We start from the raw sequence: 20,936 nt of genomic DNA on the forward strand, positions 1-20,936 counted from the left end.
ATGTCACCCTTGTATTGACAGGTGACATCAAGCCCACGGCTTAGTAATGGAGAGGTGTCTATAAGACACCTCTCCATTACTAATCCTATAGTTATATGGTAAATAAAGACACAGCCAGAATAAAGTCTTTTATTAGAAATAAAACAAAACACAGTTTTCATTTTTTATTTAACAATAACACAGAGAATTCTCACGGTGATCTGCTGTGACGGCTTGAACTGTGCTGGCCTCATCAATAAGTTTTTCCCACGGTCCTGAGGTCACTGCAGTTCAGCCTGGCTGGAAACCTCGACGATGTCACTGCTGGTCAATGATGTTGCGCTTGCAGCAGCTCATTCACCAGTGGTTCTCTGCCTGCATGGTTGCATCGTGGCACCGTCCAGGTTGAAAACTAATTATCCCCCAGACATGGATTACGGCGTGGGACAGAGCGACAGACAGGTATGGTATATTGTTGTTTTATTTTATTATTATTACAGGAGTACGAGGTCTTCGGTGGAAATAGGCGTTAGGTGAGTATAACTGTGTTTGTTATTTTTAAATAGAAAAGGAAAACTGTTTAGTTTTATTTCTAATAAAAGGCTTTATTCTGGCTGTGTCTTTATTTTCCATGTAGCCAGGGCCGGACTGGGAGTGCAATTCAGCCCTGGCATTTGTAAGACCACAGGCCCACGTCTTGTACCCTCTGTAATCTTGCTCTCTAGATAGTCTAATACAGGTCCGCGGCCTACAATCACAACGTTTAGTGTTGTGATCTGCAGAGCTGACAGCCACTGAATTATGGCCACTTTAGATGGGCCAATAATCATGAAATGTGGGATTGTAAGAGCCCGGCTTCCTGATTATCGGCTCATTTCAATAGGTCAGTAATCACCTGATGGAAGGAAAAATGATTATTAGTCACGGCTTAACAATCCAGGTTCTTGGTGGCACATTGCTCGAGGTAAACAGGACATGCGCTCCTGAGAACAGGACATGCTACGTGCACAGAACATGTTACCAGTCGCTGTGTGCACAGAGAAGTGCGTCCTCCTGTGTGAACAGGCCGTAGAGGACACTGACTGACGTGTCTATGGCTGGTCGGTGGTCGTGGACATGCTGGAGCACAGTAATGACAGGAAAGTCTCAGTCAGACGGCCGTTTCTCACGTCCATGTTCTCTCTGTGGTTTTCATTAGTTCTCTTCCATTATAGTCTATGGTGCTGCTCACAGGCTCATGTGTTTGCAGACTGTGTCTCCCCAATAAAAATCAGAGACATTTTCGTTTTTTATTGTTGTCACAGACACAATCCCCTCCACAAGTCTCTGAACCTGCGCCGATCACAGACCCCACATAGATCGCCCCCGTGCACACTCTGCGCGGATTAACACTGTAATGTATAGGAGAAGATTTTCATTCATTTAGTTTTTTTCATACGTGAAAATCACTAAAGTTCCCGTCTGGGGGCCGCACCCATCACCGGCCCATGTGTAGTGACTCATTAACCAGTTTATCGCTGCCTTGCCTTCCTTATAGAAGCAGCAGAGACTGGACAGATGGCTTTCATGCTGGGATGCCTGTATTTTGTGGCTGCAGAACCAAGGTAAGGGGATGTGCACACATCTTTGTCAGGCGGATTGAAGAAGCGCCACAATCCTGCCGCTAAACATGAACTTAGTGCACGGCAATGGAAAACCACATTGCTGTACCCGCTCCGTCTGTTACGTCTTTTATCTGCTTCAGTGCTTGGAAACTGAGGCCATTAATACAAGTAGCACATTCTGTCACCTGCAACTATAATAGAAACTATCGAGAAAAGACGCCGGTGGCACAAAAAGACATGGCGCCTTCAGGTAAAAGACCGGAGACACTTTCCTGAAGCAGCTCTGCCCCCTGAAATAAAACTGTGTGCACATACCCTAGATACAAACACAAGGCTACAGCACCCTGCAAACGCTGAGTACAAGAATCATTCTAAGGCCGGGGTCACACTAGGGTGTGTGATGCGAGAAACAACACCCGGCACTGCCACCGGCACTCGGAGCGGAGCGTGCGGCTACATGGATTTCTAAGGGCCAATGCAGACGGCCACATATATCCTCTGATCTGAGAGAATCGGCCAATTCTACTGTACAGCTGACACTTGGATCAGGATCTGACCCGAGTGTCAGCACAGTGTGGTCCGATTGTCTAGGATGAGAGATTCAGAGAACACTGAGGAAAAGATGGAGAACAAACTCTTCTCCATTATGTCATCGGAGTGCAGTCCGGTGTTTTCCACGCACTCATTGTATTGCATTACTGAGCGTGATCGGAATATCATACGTTAACAATTTATAACATATAACGCATGTTCCAACCCCATGGATAGAGACAAACACCTCGGTCGCCTCAGAAAGTCCTTTTTGAGTCAGGGCTACCATCCAAGAACAATAGAAAACCAAATTACAAGAGCCACCAGAATATCAAGGAATCACCTGCCACATTACAAAGCTAAAGAAGAGAATAACCGGGAGCCTCTAGTGGTCACCTACAACCCAAATCTGGAGGTGCTAAAGGGAGTGGCACGGGAATTACAACCTTTACTACAAAAAGATGCCCGATTACAATCCATGTTTCCAGACCCCCCACTACTGTGTTTTAGGCAGCCCCCTAATCTAAGAAGCATCATTGTCAGAAGCTCCCTGTCCTCTCCAACAGCTGCAGGAACCTTTCCTTGCAACCAGAAAAAATGTAAAACCTGTCCATTTATAATGACCACGGACAAGATAAAGATCCCCACCTCACATCAGGACTACAAGATCCCAGGTACTCTCAGCTGCATCACATCTAATGGGGTGTACTTAATTATTTGTACTAAATGTCCATCTGGGGGTCTGTATGTGGGGGAGACAGGGCAAAAACTGAGACCAAGGATGAATTCTCATTGCCACACAATAAGAGAAAAAAGAAGGGATCTACCTGTGGCAAAACATTTTTGTATCCCCGGTCATAGCATGATGGACCTTAAATTACTTGTATTAAAAGGTAACTTCAACTCTCAGAGAGACAGGAGGATCTGGGAGTATAAATTTATGACAACTTTTGACACACTCAGTGCAGGAATGAATGTGTCGCTTGGATTTATGTCTTTTTACATCAATTAAGGAATTTGCTCTTCAGACCTTCTGTGGTCATCACACAACACAGAACCAGACCCCAATCAGAGGGCAATAAAACCTTCACACTCCTAATCTATAAACTGTTCCAATATTTATGACAATTCTGCTAAATGTTACTTGTCTTATCTGTTGCGTTATTTTTGTGCTGTTTTGTGTATAAATATGTGATTTTTCAGATGTTGCATTAGTCTAGCCTGATGAAGAGACCTGAGGAGTCTCGAAAGCTTGCACTGTGCTACCACCTTTTCAGTTAGCCATTAAAAGGTATCAACCACTGAGGACTCTCAATTCTAAATATTCTTTTATCTACTGGCTAACACGGTACAAAGATATATATCCTTCCTGTATCAAAGTCATTTGAACAGTTTTGGGTGGAGGAGAATGTTGTGATCTAGAGGCAAAATGGTGATCATGGTAATACGGCCGGACTACACCACCGATAAAGCAGCCACAGCCGGTGACTGAGAGGAATCTGTGACTTCTCTGCATTCAGTGGTCACTACTCACCTGGGTAGTTATATGTGGGAATCTCCTCTTTACACCACTCATCATCTCTCACATATGTCTCTGTAGTATTAATATGGGTCAGATCTTCACCCTGAAACAAATATTGTAAAAGTCACCGACAGATGGAGAAGTCCCATCTATGATCAGCTCTAATCCTGCCATCTCCACCGCTCTCATTACACAAGTATAAAACATATAATACTGGTGGATAAAACAAGACTGAGCACAAGACCTTCACAGCCGTCTACACATCATAGGGGAGATCTCCTGACACCTTCTCTCCATCTACCTGATGATCCTGAGGAGCACTGGGATCTTCTTGGTTACAGTCCTGTGGAAGAAGAGGTCGGGGACATCTCTCTGGTGTTGTCCTCTTACTGGATAGATCTGGAGGAAACACATACAGGGACTGAATTCATTCTATACATACAGATAATTATAGGCCGTGTGTATTTAGTCCTGTCTATTACCTGGTGATGTGAGGGGCTGGGGAACCTCCATTATGACGTTCTTGTACAGATCTCTGTGTCCTTCTAAATACTCCCACTCCTCCATGGAGAAATAGACAGCGACATCCTGACACCTTATAGGAACCTGACACATACAATGAACCGTCATCCCCCGATCCCTTCATAGTGTTACTGTATAATGTCCCAGCATTCCCAGCAGTGTCACCTCTCCAGTCAGCAGCTCAATCATCTTGTAGATGAGTCCTAGGATCTTCTGGTCATTGATGTCCTCATGGATCAGGGGGTGAGGTGGAGGCCCCGTGATTGGGCTCAGGGGTCTTCCCCATCCCTCAGACACAGGGTCCTGACAGCGATCACTAGAGGTCTTCTTCACCACTGTGTAATCCTGGTTATGGAGAGACACATTAATAAATCTCACTACAGACATTTCCAGAGTCCTCACCTCTCCAGTTCTGTCCATCTGTTATTCCCATAGATAAGAATGATGTAATGTGAGGTCATCAGAATCTCTCACCTCTCCAGTGAGACGGAAGAGGATCTCTAGGGTGAGGTGTAACATCCTCTCCGCCATCTTGTCTCTGTCCATATCCATCCTTGATGGGTAAATCAGGAAAATTCTCTTCTGTAGAAGATCTTCACTGAGAGGATCCGATATTGTAGAGACCTGAATGAGAAGAAGATGATCCGATGTAACATCATAAGAATCCTGTGTAATAATACAATTACTGGAGATAATAAGGGAAACATATGAGGAGATTTATTATCTTACAGGGTTTAGTTTTCTTCCCTGACATCTACTAATAAAACCTATATATTTAGGCCACAGACAACAAGCAGTTTCCTCCTCAGAGTCGGCAGCTGAACACGTTCCTCATAGACTCATCTTCCATAACGCTAATTCTCGTCTCATTACCGACACTGGAATCGGCATTAGCAATACTGCAGGAGATATTCATTACACGTGACAGGAGGAATAACTACTTCATGATGAGGACGACATCTTCATCTTCTACTACGGCTCTAGAGACAGATGTGGCCAGAGTCGGTCACTGCCTCCATCCCCACCGGCCGTCTATATGAAGGTTTCCCGTCTTCCCCGCACTGGAATCTTCTCTCCCGTTAGATCTCAGCTCTGAGTCACACACAGAAGTTTGAGGCTTTTCTGGAAGAACAGGACAGGAGAGATCTGAGGCCGATGTCTCCATGTACAGGGTTTCCCCTCGGGATAAGAGGCTTTTCTATCCCTTTCCCCCAATTAGAGGGGACACCTGTGGATATCGGGGACTTTACCAGCTGCAGTCCTGGGGGGATTTACTCGGTAACGTGGACGTTGGACAAACGTCACCATCAATTACCATCAGAGTGAAGGAACATCGCTCCTCTATTCAGCTCTATGGATCCAGGATGAAATCCACTGCGGCCCCTGCAAGAAAAGAGCAAAGTCTGGTGAGACCCCCGAGGCCTGAGATTTCTACAGCTGCTCTGTGCACACAGGACCTGTGATGAGGTCACAGGAGAGGCGGAGTCAGGGGTCACATGATCAGGGGCCTCAGTGTGGGCAGGACTCTGCTGTGCTGGTTGTCATGGTGCTGGATGAGGGGAAGTTTATGTGTGAGGTCAGGAGGGGTTTACAGGGTAGATGTAGCAGAGCCGCGTGTGTACGAGGTGTACGGAGCGGAGCCGTGTGTGTACGAGGTGTACGGAGCGGAGCCGCGTGTGTACGAGGTGTACGGAGCGGAGCCGTGTGTGTACGAGGTGTACGGAGCGGAGCCGTATGTGTACGAGGTGTACGGAGCGGAGCCGTGTGTGTACGAGGTGTACGGAGCGGAGCCGTGTGTGTACGAGGTGTACGAGGTGTACGGAGCGGAGCCGTGTGTGTACAAGGTGTACGGAGCGGAGCCGAGTGTGTTCAAGGTGTACGGAGCAGAGCCGAGTGTGTACGAGGTGTACGGAGCAGAGCCCTGTGTGTACGAGGTGTACGGAGCGGAGCCGTGTGTGTACGAGATGTACGGAGCGGAGCCGTGTGTGTACGAGGTGTACGGAGCAGAGCCGTGTGTGTACGAGGTGTACGGAGTGGAGCCGTGTGTACGAGGTATACGGAGCAGAGCCGAGTGTGTACGAGGTGTATGGAGCAGAGCCGTGTGTGTATGAGGTGTACGGAGCGGATCCCTGTGTGTACGAGGTGTACGGAGCGGAGCGGCGTGTGTTCGAGGTGTACGGAGCGGAGCCGAGTGTGTACGAGGTGTACGGAGCGGAGCTAAGGCTAGTTTCACACTTGCTTTTTTTTGCAGCGCGTTTTTCCCGCAAAAAAACGCATTGAAAAAACGCATACATAAGCATACAACTGCTGCGTGTTTTTCAAGCATTTTTATGAGCATGCATGAAAAAAACGCAGCGTTTTTATGCGTTTGTATGCGTTTTTAGCGCGTTTTTACCGCGTTTGCGTTTTTTTCCAACATTTTTAGGTGGCCCCTCACACTACCCAAACCCTGACTTTACTAACCCTAACCCTGACCCTAACCCTAACCCTAACCCTGACCCTAACCCTAACCCTAACCCTGACCCTAACCCTTAACCAAATCATACTTAACCCTAACCCAAACCCTAAACCCTAACTAACCCTAACCCTAACCCTAACCCTGACCCTAACCCTAACCCTAACCCTGACCCTAACCCTAACCCTAACCCTAACCCTAACCCTAACCCTAACCCTGACCCTAACCCTAACCCTGACCCTAACCCTTAACAAAACCATACTTAACCCTAACCCTGACCCTAACCCTAACCCTAACCCTGACCCTAACCCTAACCCTGACCCTAACCCTTAACAAAACCATACTTAACCCTAATCCTGACCCTAACCCTGACCCTAATCCTTAACAAAACCATACTTAACCCTAACCCTGACCCTAACCCTAACCCTGACCCTAACCCTAACCCTAACCCTGACCCTAACCCTAACCCTAACCCTAACCCTGACCCTAACCCTTAACCAAACCATACTTAACCCTAATCCTGACCCTAACCCTGACCCTAATCCTTAACAAAACCATACTTAACCCTAACCCTGACCCTAACCCTAACCCTGACCCTAACCCTAACCCTAACCCTGACCCTAACCCTAACCCTAACCCTGACCCTAACCCTTAACAAAACCATACTTAACCCTAATCCTGACCCTAACCCTGACCCTAACCCTTAACCAAACCATACTAAACCCTAACCCTGACCCAAAACCCAACCCTAACCCTGACCCTAACCCTAACCCTAAACCCCCTTAACTAACCCTAACTCTAACTCAAACCCCTAAATTCCATGGTTAAAAAAAAAAAACGCATATGCAAAAAAACGCTTACATGAGCATGCCAGTGCGCACATATGCGCATCCATAGGCTATAATGGCCATTTTTAGCGCAAAACGTGCGCATATGTGCGCATGCGCTTTTTTGCAGGGCCAAAAAATGCAACATGATGCGTCTGGAAAATCCAATCGCACACCCCAAAAAAACGCAGCGCATGAAAATCGCATACATGCGCTTACAAGCGCGCAGGTATGCGCACCCATGTTAAATATAGGGGAAAAAACGCATGCGCAGGTTAGCGTTTTTTTCCAGCGCTAAAAAACGCAAATGTGAAACCAGCCTAAGTGTGTACGAGGTGTACGGAGCGGAGCCGTGTGTGTACGAGGTGTACGGAGCGGAGCCCTGTGTGTACGAGGTGTACGGAGCGGAGCCCTGTGTGTACGAGGTGTACGGAGCGGAGCCGTGTGTGTACGAGGTGTACGGAGCGGAGCCCTGTGTGTACGAGGTGTACGGAGCAGAGCCGTGTCTGTACGAGGTGTACGGAGCGGAGCCGTGTGTATACGAGGTGTACGGAGCGGAGCTAAGTGTGTACGAGGTGTACGGAGCGGAGCCGTGTGTGTACGAGGTGTACGGAGCGGAGCCCTGTGTGTACGAGGTGTACAGAGCGGAGCCCTGTGTGTACGAGGTGTACGGAGCGGAGCCCTGTGTGTACGATGTGTACGGAGCGGAGCCCTGTGTGTATGAGGTGTACGGAGCAGAGCCCTGTGTGTGAGGTGTATGGAGCGGAGCCCTGTGTGTACGAGGTGTACGGAGCGGAGCCAAGTGTGTACGAGGTGTACGGAGCGGAGCCGCGTGTGTACGAGGTGTACGGAGCGGAACCGTGTGTGTACGGGGTGTGCGGAGCGGAGCTGCCTGTATACGAGGTGTACGGAGCCGAGCCACGTGTGTACGAGGTGTACGGAGCGGAGCCGTGTGTGTACGAGGTGTACGGAGCAGAGCCGTGTGTGTACGAGGTGTACGGAGCGGAGCCGTGTGTGTACGAGGTGTGCGGAGCCGTGTGTGTACGGGGTGTGCGGAGCGGAGCTGCCTGTATACGAGGTGTACGGAGCGGAGCCGTGTGTGTACGGGGTGTGCGGAGTGGAGCTGCCTGTATATGAGGTGTACGGAGCCGAGCCGCGTGTGTACAAGGTGTACGGAGCGGAGCCGTGTGTGTACGAGGTGTACGGAGCGGAGCCCTGTGTGTACGGGGTGTGCGGAGCGGAGATGCCTGTATACGAGGTGTACGGAGTGGAGCCGCGTGTACGGAGCGGAGCCATGTGTGTACGACCCCCACTTTCAGAATGGGAACTCTCACCCTGTCTTCTACCAGTGGTACTCCCAAGGTATAACATCTATTAAGCACTTAGTCCACCCCGAGGAATGACGGATATGCTAAAAAGGAAGAAAAAAATGTTTATAAAATGGAAAGAGGGAGGCATATCTAAAGAAGAATATAATGCGGTCTGCAGAACCTGCAGGGCACAAATCAGCTAAAGCTGAAAATGAATTGAGGCTTGCAAGAGATGTCAAAAGCAATAATAAAGGATTTTGGGGATATGTCAAAAGTAAAAGAAAAGTCAAAGATGCTATAGGATTTTTACAGGATGAAAATTATGAAATGGTAAGACAGGATGTTGAGAAGGCTGAACTTTTAAATTCCTATTTTGCATCTGTTTTCTCTCAGAAAGGAAATGTAACATCAACTGTTATTCACTGTCCTATTAAGGGAATAGAAGAATCCAGGATATCTATAAACAGAAAGATAGTGAGGAAACACTTAGCTAACCTAAATGAATTCAAGTCTCCAGGTCCAGATGAATTACACCCCAGAGTACTGAAGGAGATAGCAGAAGAAATTTTTGAACCCCTCTCCATAATCTTTGAAAATTCTTGGAGAACAGGAGAAGTGCCAGAAGACTGGAGAAGAGCAAATGTTGTTCCTATCTTCAAAAAGGGGAAGAAGGTGGACCCAAGCAACTATAGGCCTGTGAGTCTGACTTCTATACCAGGAAAGATCTTTGAACAAATTATTAAACAACATGTATGTCAATACCTGGATAAGAATGAAGTAATTAAACAGAGTCAGCATGGGTTTGTAACTAATAAGTCATGTCAGACTAACTTAATTTCCTTCTATGACGGTATCACTGATTGGGTGGATCAAGGAAATGCTGTAGATATAGTATATCTTGACTTCAGCAAAGCATTTGACAAAGTCTCTCATACAATCCTTATTGAAAAAATGACTAAGTATGGAATGGACAAGGCAACTGTTAGGTGGATTCATAACTGGCTTAGTGATCGGACCCAAAGAGTGGTCGTAAATGGCTGCACATCCAGTTGGAAGAATGTCTCAAGTGGGGTACCACAGGGCTCTGTCCTGGGCCCTGTATTGTTCAACGTCTTTATCAATGATTTAGATGAAGGAATTGAGGGTAAACTGATTAAATTTGCTGATGACACAAAGCTAGGAGGGATAGCTAATACTAGAGAAGAGAGAGAGAGGATTCAAAAAGATTTAAATAAACTGGAGAAGTGGGCAGCAACTAACACAATGGTTTTTAACAGGGAGAAATGCAAAGTACTACATCTGGGCAATAAAAATGAAAAAAGCATATATAGAATGGGAGGAATAGGGCTAAGTGACAGCACATGTGAAAAAGACTTGGGTATACTAATAGATCACAGACTGAATATGAGTCAACAGTGTGATGCAGCAGCAAAAAAGGCAAATGCAATTCTAGGATGTATTAACAGAAGCATACAGTCTAGATCACGTGAAGTCATTATTTCCCTCTATTCCTCTTTGGTCAGACCTCATCTGGAATACTGTGTCCAGTTTTGGGCACCACATTTTAAAAAAGACATCAACAAACTGGAGCAAGTTCAGAAAAGAGCGACCAGAATGGTGACCGGTCTGCAAACCCTGTCTTATGAGGAAAGGTTGCAGGATTTGGGAATGTTTAGTTTGCAAAAGAGAAGACTGAGAGGAGACTTAATAGCTGTCTACAAATATCTAAAGGGCTGTCACATTGTAGAAGGATCAACTTTATTCTCATTTGCACAAGGAAAGACTAGAAGCAATGGGAGGAAACTGAATGGGAGGAGACACAGATTAGATATTAGAAAAAACTTTTTGACAGTTAGAGTGATCAATGAGTGGAACAGGCTGCCACGAGAAGTGGTGAGTTCTCCTTCAATGGAAGTCTTCAAACAGAGGCTGGACAGACATCTGACTGGGATGATTTAGCGAATCCTGCTTTGAGCAGGGGGTTGGACCAGATGGCCCAGGAGGTCCCTTCCAACTCTACGATTCTATGATTCAATAGAGGAGCTGAAATGTAAATATCCCACTGCCATATTCCCTCCCTTCCAATACTTGCAAGGTAAAAGCTATGTAACAAAAGTATTAGCACATCTTTCTGAATATGAATGGAGACCATCTGTGCTTAGATGGCTCACGAAATCTAATTCTCCATCTGGCCAAATAGCCACTAATTACAAATTCATCCATGCAGCTCTGGATTATGAACAATTCCAATTTCCAGTAACAAAATGGCAGACTGAAGACCCCAGCATGTCCTGCGACACTATTCTGAAAGCTCTAGACCCAGCCTACACATTCCTCCTTCCAGCCCGTTTCCCAGAAATGAGATTGAAAATCTGTCACGGCTCTTACCTGACTCCACAAAAGGTCATAGAATGGGGTTGTACACAACTTCTAAATGTTTTACATGCCATTCCCCAGAAGCCAAGCTGTTTCATTGCTTGTGGGCATGCCCGGTCATTAGACTATTTTGGGAAAGAGTACGGCAATACACCGCCACACATCTGACAAACTTTGCTCCTGATGAACCCTTATGGGCCATATTTGGATACCTAAAACCAGATAATTACACCTGTTCTCCAGGGGCCCGTAAACTTCTGCATTGGGTGGCGGCTGCCAGTACTAAGGCCGTTTTACAGACATGGATCCACGACCATGCCCCTCCTTTCAATAAAACGAAAAAAGTGGTTTGGTACCATGTTAGCCAGTAGAAAAAAATATATAAAGTGCTCTCAGTGAGAGAAACAAAATAAGAATCTTGTGGGTATGATACCTTTTAATGGCTAACAAATAATAGTGAATGTTGTTACAAAGCAAGCTTTCGGGACTGCTTATGTCCCTTCATCAGCCTGAAAGCTTGCTTTGTAACAACATTCACTATTATTTGTTAGCCATTAAAAGGTATCATACCCACAAGATTCCTATTTTGTTTCTCTCACTGAGAGCACTTTATATATTATTTTCCTCCTTTCAATATCTTTCTAGAGAAGCTGTCGTTCTTGCTTCAAATGGACTGGGTTGAGGCCTCTACATAAAGAGGGAAGGGTGCAGGCCTTTTTCAAAACTTGGGAAAGCTTCATCTGTCCTCAGCCACAGCACATCCACAGCAATATTAAGATCTGTTCTCAGCCGACAGTCTGGTACCAGGAGCAACTACTACTGGGGGAGACACCTGTCCACTGATGTCTCTGGGAGAACCGCTGCGGAGAGACACTTCGGGGTGTTTGGGGTGTACTTTGGTGACAGTGGGTCCTGAACTTAAGATTGGACACACGTGCTGGATGTCTGATGGGTAAACATTATGCTTGTGTTTGACATGCCCCCCGCTTCCTTCTCCCTTTTTTCCCTTCCCCGGTTTTTCAGGTTTGTCTTGATCTATTGTTCTGTGTACCGATGCGATCTCTAATGAGGTGGTTTATGTTACATATGACTCAAACATTATCTGCATGGATATATGTAGGAACATTTTTTTTGCATTCAATAAAAACAACGATTAAAAAAGAGACACAGCTGGATCCCAATGAAGGAGTAGAACCATCTCAAGGAGGATCACAGGGAAATGGACAGCATGAGACTTACATACGAGTGTCTGAGCAAAGGGTCTGAATACTTATGACCATGTGATAGTTCAGTTTTTCTTTTTCAATAAATTAGCAAAAATTTCTACATTTCAGTCAAGATGTGGTGCAGCATGAACATTAATGAGAAAAAAATGAGCTTTTCTGAATTTACCAAATGGCTGCAATGAAACAAAGAGTGAAAAATGTAAAGGGGTCTAAATACTTTCCGTACCCACTATATATGTAGGGTGTATTTAGGTCATTGAGTGTAAACCGGCAGTGAGTGGGGCCGCCATATCGCAATGTTAGGGTGCCAACCTCGGCGGCAAGGCGGGCTGAGTGATAGGCCGTAATATGGCTAGATAACGTCTCCTCACTGTACCTCTGATATGATAAGCCCCCCTTTATAAAGTATTAGAATCGCTGTAAATAGGAGGGTCTCGTTTTTAGCTATTTTTTCATCTTCCCACTCTTCCATTATCATGGCTCTAATGTGTTTGTTAGCTGGAAAGACTCTGTTTCTCTGGGTTCACAGCCCCTAAACATTTCATCCTGTATTGAGTGAGCCATTTGTGCTTCCTCAGTTTTCATTGTACTCGTTCTGTATCGTCGGATGAGAAATAATCTTTATTCCTTTCCTCTGGGAGAACCTGAGGCATTTCCTCTCCACCCTCCAGATATTGGTACCGATCATAAGAACCTTCATCTTTCTCTGATGATACTTCCATTTCCCACCTTTCTCTCTTATGACGGGACATGACCTGTACTGTCTGAGGGGGAACTGGACTGGAAACTGTGCTTAGCGCGTCTTCCCTAATTATAGGCCTCATGTCAGCCATGAATGAGGTCTGCTCCTTCTTTAGGATCTTTGTAATACATTCAGCACACAGACGTTTCTTATGTGTCACAAGTAACTTAGCCAAGACACCTAACTACTTTGGCACAAAGGGTAATAAAAGGGATTTTTTCCTTGTAACTGTATAGCTTGCCCCAATATGGAGAGGAGATTGACATTTAGCTTGAGTAAATAAACCAATATATTTGGTTGAAGATCATTAGATCTAGTGATCTTCAACCAAATATATTAGTCCACCTGACCTAATATAAGTGTTCTTTAATCTGTAACTGATGTAAGAATGAAACGTTTTGTTTACTACGATTGTGGACATTAAATTATTGTTTGATCACTTAAATTGGGTGCTCAGCCCATGAACTGGGGTGAACCCTGACATCACCGCACGAACACTACCAACGCCGGCCAAAAATTGCTGAGCAGTGGAGTGAATAAGCCGGAAGTTATTGAGCGGCCCCGGAAGTAGATGCGGTTGGGATACAGGGAGATGGGATGACGCGTCGCTGGACCAGTAAGTATAATTATAATGTTTATTATTAATTTTATTCTTTGTTTTACAGCCCTCCCCATCCCATATCTATAAAGTCCAAGCTCGGGGTTCGGACACAAGTTCACGTCATCTCCGGCCCCGAGATCAAACTTTACAAAAAAACTCAGGAGAACCCACCGATATCGGTCATCGGGGGGGTACGCCCATCACTAATGGACACAATTAGAAAGTAAATGGATCCGGCAATTAAATCCCTGACATCCCAATGGTGTAGATGACGTTCTCAGCTTCTCCCCTTTCCTATAGGGGGTTTGGTGGAATTCGTTCTCTACACTCTTTATTACATAGAACAGTTTTCTCTGATCTCAATGTGTCTTATTTGTTTCTTATCTCCCCATAATACAACGGTCACAAGATCGCCGATCTGCACTTTACTCTCCGATGGTGACGATCCTCTAGACATCCGGACAGTCAGGAGCATTGGATCCCATCTGTGTCTCCCCACTATTCTAACAATGGACGCTCTCTCCGCGATCATTTCCTCCTCTATACGGTTATTACGGGGAATGACGCTGTGATGACTTTTCTTCTGGGAGAGACACAGATCACATGTGACTAATATTGCAGTGTGAAGAGAAACTTATATTTTCCGGTATTTTTCTGACCTTACATTGTGGGTTATGAGGTGTTTGGGGCTTGTTTTTTGTTCCACCCCTTTTTTCCTTTGTTTTTATCTTTCCAGTTGGTAATTGGGATTCTAATATAAGCCCATACAGGGCCGGCTCCAGGTTTTTGAGGGCCCCGGGCGAAAGAGTCTCAGTGGGCCCCCCTTTTAACACATACCATGATTCATGCCGTGTGGCATCCATGGTGCTGGCCAAAAAACGGACTTGTCTCCATGTGGATCACACAGACACATGCTCTGTAGCAAAACACGTTCATGCGAAGGAGGCTATTGATTAGGCCGGTTTCACACTAGCGTTTATGAGCGCAGCGACGGCCTGCGCACGGCTGCCGCTAAGCCCTGCCCCCTGCCGTGCCTCCACCGGTAGCTCCGCGCCGGCGCAACCAAACTGCAGCAGGTTGCGTTTGGCACAGGTTGGCGCACCGTCAAAAGGACGCATGCGCCGCCAAACGCATATTGTGCATGGCCTGCGCCCCCAGTGATAAAGATAGGGGACGCAGGGCGCATGCAGAGTCATGCGCCGGTAGGCGGAGCTACCGGCGGAGGCGCGGCAGGGGGCGGGGCTTAGCGGCGGCCGTGCGCAGGCCGTCTCTGCGCTCATAAACGCTAGTGTGAAACTAGCCTTAGTAGTGTACGCATAAAGGAAAGATGAGAAAGAAAGGAAGAACAGAGAGAAAGAAAGAACAGAGAGAGAGAAAGAATGAACAGAGAGAAAGAGAAAGAAAGAACAGAGAGAAAGAAAGAGGGGAAAGAAAGAACAGAGAAAGAGAGTACGAACACGGAGAAAGAAAGGAAGAACAGAGAGAGAGAAAAAAAGGAAGAGAGAGAGAAATAAAGAAAGATTAGAGAGAGAAAGAGTGGACAGAAAAAAAGAACAGAGAGAGAAAAAAAGAAAGGGGAAAGAAAGAACACAGAGAGGTAGAGAGAAAGAAAGAGAAAGAAAGAACAGAGAGAAAAAAAGAGAAATAAAGAAAGAGGGGAAAGAAAGAACAGAGAGAAAGAAAGAACAGAGAGAGCGAAAGAAAAGAGAGGACGGAGAGGAAAGAAAGAACAGAGAGAGAGAAAGAAAGAGGGGAAAGAAAGACTAGAGAGAAAGAAAGAAAAAGAACAGAGGGAAAGAAAGCATGGCCAGAAAAAAAGAACAGAAAGAAAGAACAAAGAGGGGAAAGTGTAAGAGAATGGTCAGTTATAATATACTGAGCAGCCATGAGCGACTAGGCAGCCATTTTAGGAAAGTTAGGAAAGAATATATTCAACTTTTATAATAGAAATAATACGATGTACTCTGTAAAAGCAGATGGAGGATGTAAAATGAGATCATGCCCATTAACAAATTTAGTTGATGTGCCTACAGGTAAATTGGATCAGCCTAAGGGCAATGAGAAACTAAAACCAACGAATATATGGTGAATATGTGAATTCATGATAGTGTTAGTAGGAAACAGACTTCTGAAATTGTCAAATGTATTAATTTATGGGTTTAGTCTAAGAGCAGTAATAAGATTAATGACAGTAGTTAGAGATAATATTGGATTTATGTGGTTTTTAATGTGGTCTGGTGAAAAGTTAATTACTGATGTAATGTTGTGCCACTTCTTCCTTAGTCCAAAAAGATATGATGTAACCATATACGCCCTTTTGCTATAATATGTATACAGCTTTCTTTGTTTGCATAATGTATAAAAGGCACCTGCAATCTAGCTCGGGGCCTTATCATCGCCAGACTTCCTAGCGAATCTCTGCCCGTCTGAATTCCTGTTTTTGCCCGCATATTTCAACTTCTTTGCCTTTCTGTTCTGTGTTGCCGTGTATCTCTGAATAAACTTCGACCTCAGCTTTAGAGGATTGTCTGCAGTTTGGTCCGGCTCTTCCAACTCTCCATTAGGACTTTCTCTAACAAGTGGCGATTGCCAGCCAGGAGGAGCGGCTCCGGAGAGCTGCCTCCAGAGGAACCTTTGGAAAAAGTTGCAGATGAGAGTTTCAGGTTGGAAGAGTGAAGAAAAAAACAAAAAAACGCGTGTGGCCACACGTGAAACCGATCAAAGGAAGTCAGCCTGAAGGAGAACCTCTCGTGATTGCTCCGAGAACGCCTGCCTGATTTTTTATAAGAAAAACACGGACAAAGAAAAAGACTATAAAAAGATGAGTAACTAAGAAGAAGCTATCTACAAGGACGTGAGAATTTTTTTTTGTGTCCGGTAGCAAGAAGCTTTAAAAGGGCGTGGGGAGACGCCTGGCAAGCTAACGAGTGAGGCTGAAATCATGGCTGCACCTCTTTTGATATCTGGTCAAAAAGCTGCAGCGCGGTCTTCCATCTGAGAGGTGTGAGTATCTAACTTTGCTTAAATTGCATTTGCTGATACTAGAACAGAGTAAAACATCCTTGTAGACCACTGTAAATGTGGAGTGGTTACGGAAGCAGGCAGAGAAATATGCTGGAACACCCCAGCTGGAGGGGGTTAATGTGGAAACCACGTGGCTAAATTGTATGCGATGGTTTACCACAGAGAACTGGGAACTAGATTGAAAGAATTCGCTAGGGAAAAGTAACAGCCGGGTATCGGCTTTGTGTAAGACAGTCATAACCTTTGATCAGGCTCTTGATAAACAGTCTACACCACAGTATGTATATGAGGTCACCCGGGCAGGGGCAGCGTATGGGGAGAGCTTAGAACAGTTGAATGAGACATTGAGACAAGCAGGAGAGACACAAAGGGAGGGGGTTGAGTTGGAGCCTTTGAAAGCACTCATAGCACAGATGGAGTCTGCAGTGGAGAAGTGCGGGGCTGGTCCAGAAACAATCTCGGAATGGAAATCAATGATACAAGACTGGATAATGGAACACACAGATACACTGGATAGATTGTTCCGACATCTTCAACACATGCAGGCACAGTTAAGTAAAGAATTGATCGAAGAGGAAGGGGATGATTCATCACAGGTAGATTTTAAATTTAACGCCGACACTGCCTCTACCCCGAGAAAGAGTCCTGGTCAGATGTCCCTGGTCCATCTTAAATTTATTAAAAATTTGCCTAATTGGGAGGAAAGTATGGGAGTGTTTCGTAATGTCCTTGGCTTTGAATCATGGCTTGATAAATTCCAAATTAAATCTAGGGAGGATGCTTCCCGTTATTTCATGTCTTTTGTGCACCCTGAGTTCATGTCTCATCTTCGAGCCCAGCAGGCGAAGGGTGTGATCTGACAGAGCCGCAGGGAAGAATGAAGTTTGTGATTTCACAGAAGTTAGGGGGGAGAAAGCCCTCTCCGGCATTGTTAGATTCTTTTAAAATTAAAAAGGGGAGTGATCTCAGGATGGAGGCAGATAAATGGGTTGCAGCCTGGTGCGTGGTGTTTAATAAGACCTTAGACACTATGGACCAGGGTGATAAATTTGCTATGATGGAACAATTTGTAAAAAAGGTTCCCTTAGAAGTTTTTAATTCAGGAGTTTTGCAAAATGCTGAATCCATTGAAGACGTGGTTGAGGCTTTATTAACTAATGTTAGGACAATGCAATCCGAGGTGAAGGGTGATGAGTCTAATGTTTTTGCATACCATTCACCTCGGGGTGTATCTGCTGATTTGAGGAGGCCAGGAGTTCCAGGGGGTACGGCCAGGTACCGAGAATGGGCAGGTCCTGTTCGGCCGAGCCCCCACGGGATCCCATGAGAGGTCCTCCCTTGTGTTATTTTTGCGGACAGTTGGGACACTTTAAACGTTTTTGTCCCAACTTTGTGCCAGGGCCTATATCCCGAGAGCTCCGGGAGTTCTCTAGACCACCTTTCGAAGTTAGACCTCTGTATCCAGCAGTGAATGACCCTAGGCAGTATCAGCAGTACAACGGTCTTCAAATGGTTAACCCAGTCTCACAGGAGCCTTCTGCTCCTGCTCCTTCCCCAACGGCTTTCACTCATCCGCGCCCGGAGGTCCATGCTATTCAGGGAGGGGTCACTCCTCCTCGTCCCTACGCTCCCCTGATCAAGGAGCTACGAGAACATGAGGACCGGACCCTGACTAAGGATCTCTTTGGGGCGGAGGTGGCAGCTGTTGGACGGAAGCCGTGTCCAGATGGGGATAATGGATTTTTCGGGCTTACCACGGCAGGTAACACTGATTGATGGAGTGCTCTCCCTGTTCCCCTTACCCTCCTTGCTCCCCTTTCCCTGGGCAGGGACGGTAGACCTTATGTCAGAAGGAGAATAGAGGGGTTGCCGTGGGAAGACATCCTCATCGATACAGGAGCCTCAGTTTCAACAACAAGACACAAATTGCAGTCACCCCCTGGACTGCCTGAGAATACTACCACGTTGGTAGGATTTGAGGGCTCCTGTAGTCAAGCAGTAAAAAGTCGTCCAGTGAACCTGAGATTTCAGGACACAGGGGGATCGAAGCAAAGGGGTCTTCGATGCGCTTTTTGGGTAAACCCACAGTTACGGTCCACTATTTTGGGAACTGATGTTTTGGGAGCAATGGGAATTGTTGATTTATGTAACAAAGTCTTGTGGCGGAACAAAGAAGCCACTATCTGTTCTGTAATTGTACTTGTGGAGGAGTATGAGGAGAGTCACAAATTACCCATTGCTAGCTTCGGATTAGGTGCTAATGAAAATGTTGAAAAGGCTGACAATGATGCTTTGAAAAATGTATTGAAGGAAAGGTTCCCTGAATTGTGGATCTCAAAACTGATTGTGGGTTAATGCAAACTCAGGTTAAAAGTGATGGTGAAAAACTGCCACCTTTCCAGCGTCAGTACCGTATTCCTGAGGACGCCATCCCTTACATAAGGGTTGCAGTCAGTGAGTTGGAAAAGCAAGGTGTTGTTGTGAAAGGTAATTCCCCATGTAAAAGTCCTATACTACCTGTAAAAATGGAAGATGGCAGTTTTCGAATGGTGGTAGACCTGAGACTTGTAAATAAGTACACTCCTTCAGCAGCTCACCTTGTTGCATCTGTCCGTGAAGTTATGTCACAGCTGCGGAGTGATTGTAAAGTGTTTTCTTGTTTGGACATTGCAAATGGCTTTTTCTCAGTACCCCTAACACCTGAATCTGCCCTCCACTTCGCATTCACTTTCGAGAATGTGCAATACTTGTTCACGCAGTTGCTCATGGGATTTCACAGTTCTGTGGATTTCCATCAGGCATTGGCTCAAGTGTTAGAACCCCTTGGTTACGGAGACAAAGTCTTACAGTATGTGGATGATCTATTGATTCAAACTGTCGATGAATGTGAACACAGAAACCCTTAGAAATGTTTGTCAGACTTTACAAGATGCAGGACTCAAAATGAGTCTAGATAAAGTACAATTGATGAAATCAGAGGTTAAATTTCTGGGTGTGTCTGTCTCAGCAGAAGGAAAGAAACCCATGCATGATAGGGTTAAAGCTATTCAGGCTGTTCCCCTACCAACTAATGTCATTGAGCTCAGAAAATTTTTGGGTCTTATCAACTTTTCCAGAGAATTTATTGAAGATTTTGCTTATCTGGCTAAACCACTGTATGATTTATTGAAAGATGTTAATGATGATTTTGCACCTGTCAATGTGGAGGGAGCCGCCTTACAGGCTTTTGAGGGATTAAAGTGCGCCCTTACGGCAGCTGCCGCATTGGTTAACCCTGACCCTTCCCAGCCTTTTTACATTCAGACTCATACCGGTGATGTCTCTATTTCTTCTGTGCTTCTACAAAAATGGCCCAAAGAAAGCCCAGAAGTGTCTAGTCAGTTGTATGCCCTAGGTTACTACTCTAGGTTGCTTACACCTGTGGAAGAAGGATTCACTCTGTGCATGAAGCACCTACTGGGCGTGCACTGGACTATGAATCAAGTGAGACATATAGTGGGATTTGCTCCTTTAATTTTACAAACCCTGCATGTCACTTTAAAAACTTTGCTGAAAGGAAAAGCTTCAGGTATTAATTCACAGAGAATGGCTCAATGGATCATTGATTTTGAGACTATAGACTTACAATAGAAATAATACGATGTACTCTGTGAAAGCAGATGGAGGATGTAAAATGAGATCATGCCCATTAACAAATTTAGTAGATGTGCCTACAGGTAAATTGGATCAGCCTTAGGGCAATGAGAAACTAAAACCAACAAATATATGGAAAATATGTGTATTCATGATAGTGTTAGTAGGAAACAGACTTCTGCAATTGTCAAATGTAAGAATTTATGGGTTTAGTCTAACAGCAGTAATAAGATTAATGACAGTAGTTAGAGATAATATTGGATTTATGTGGTTTTTAATATGGTCTGGTGAAAAGTTAATTACTGATGTAATGTTGTGCCACTTCTTCCTTAGTCCAAAAAGATATGATGTAACCATATACGCCCTTTTGCTATAATATGTATACAGCTTTCTTTGCATAATGTATAAAAGGCACCTGCAATCTAGCTCGGGGCCTTATCATCACCAGACTTCCTAGCGAATCTCTGCCTGTCTGAATTCCTGTTTTTGCCCACATATTTTAACTTCTCTGACTTTCTGTTCTGTTTTGCCGTGTATCTCTGAATAAACTTCGACCTCAGCTTTAGAGGATTGTCTGCAGTTTG

General features: G+C 45.3%; 2 protein-coding genes across 2 annotated transcripts in view; both read right to left on the minus strand.

Moving 5' to 3' along the window:
• The window catches only part of LOC141073979 (gastrula zinc finger protein XlCGF66.1-like), a 393,515-nt gene that overhangs the window by 322,941 nt on the left and 49,638 nt on the right, over positions 1–20,936 (minus strand). The gene's annotated exons all lie outside the window — the stretch shown is intronic.
• The window catches only part of LOC141073956 (uncharacterized), a 119,181-nt gene that overhangs the window by 3,519 nt on the left and 94,726 nt on the right, over positions 1–20,936 (minus strand). The window contains 1 exon segment of the mRNA XM_073561485.1: positions 3,649–3,736. Coding sequence (XP_073417586.1) covers positions 3,649–3,736 — 88 coding nt within the window.

Source organism: Dendrobates tinctorius, unplaced genomic scaffold (genome assembly GCF_039654945.1).
Source record: "Dendrobates tinctorius isolate UK_male_01 unplaced genomic scaffold, ASM3965494v1 ptg000321l, whole genome shotgun sequence".
NCBI classification, from domain to species: Eukaryota; Metazoa; Chordata; class Amphibia; order Anura; family Dendrobatidae; genus Dendrobates; species Dendrobates tinctorius.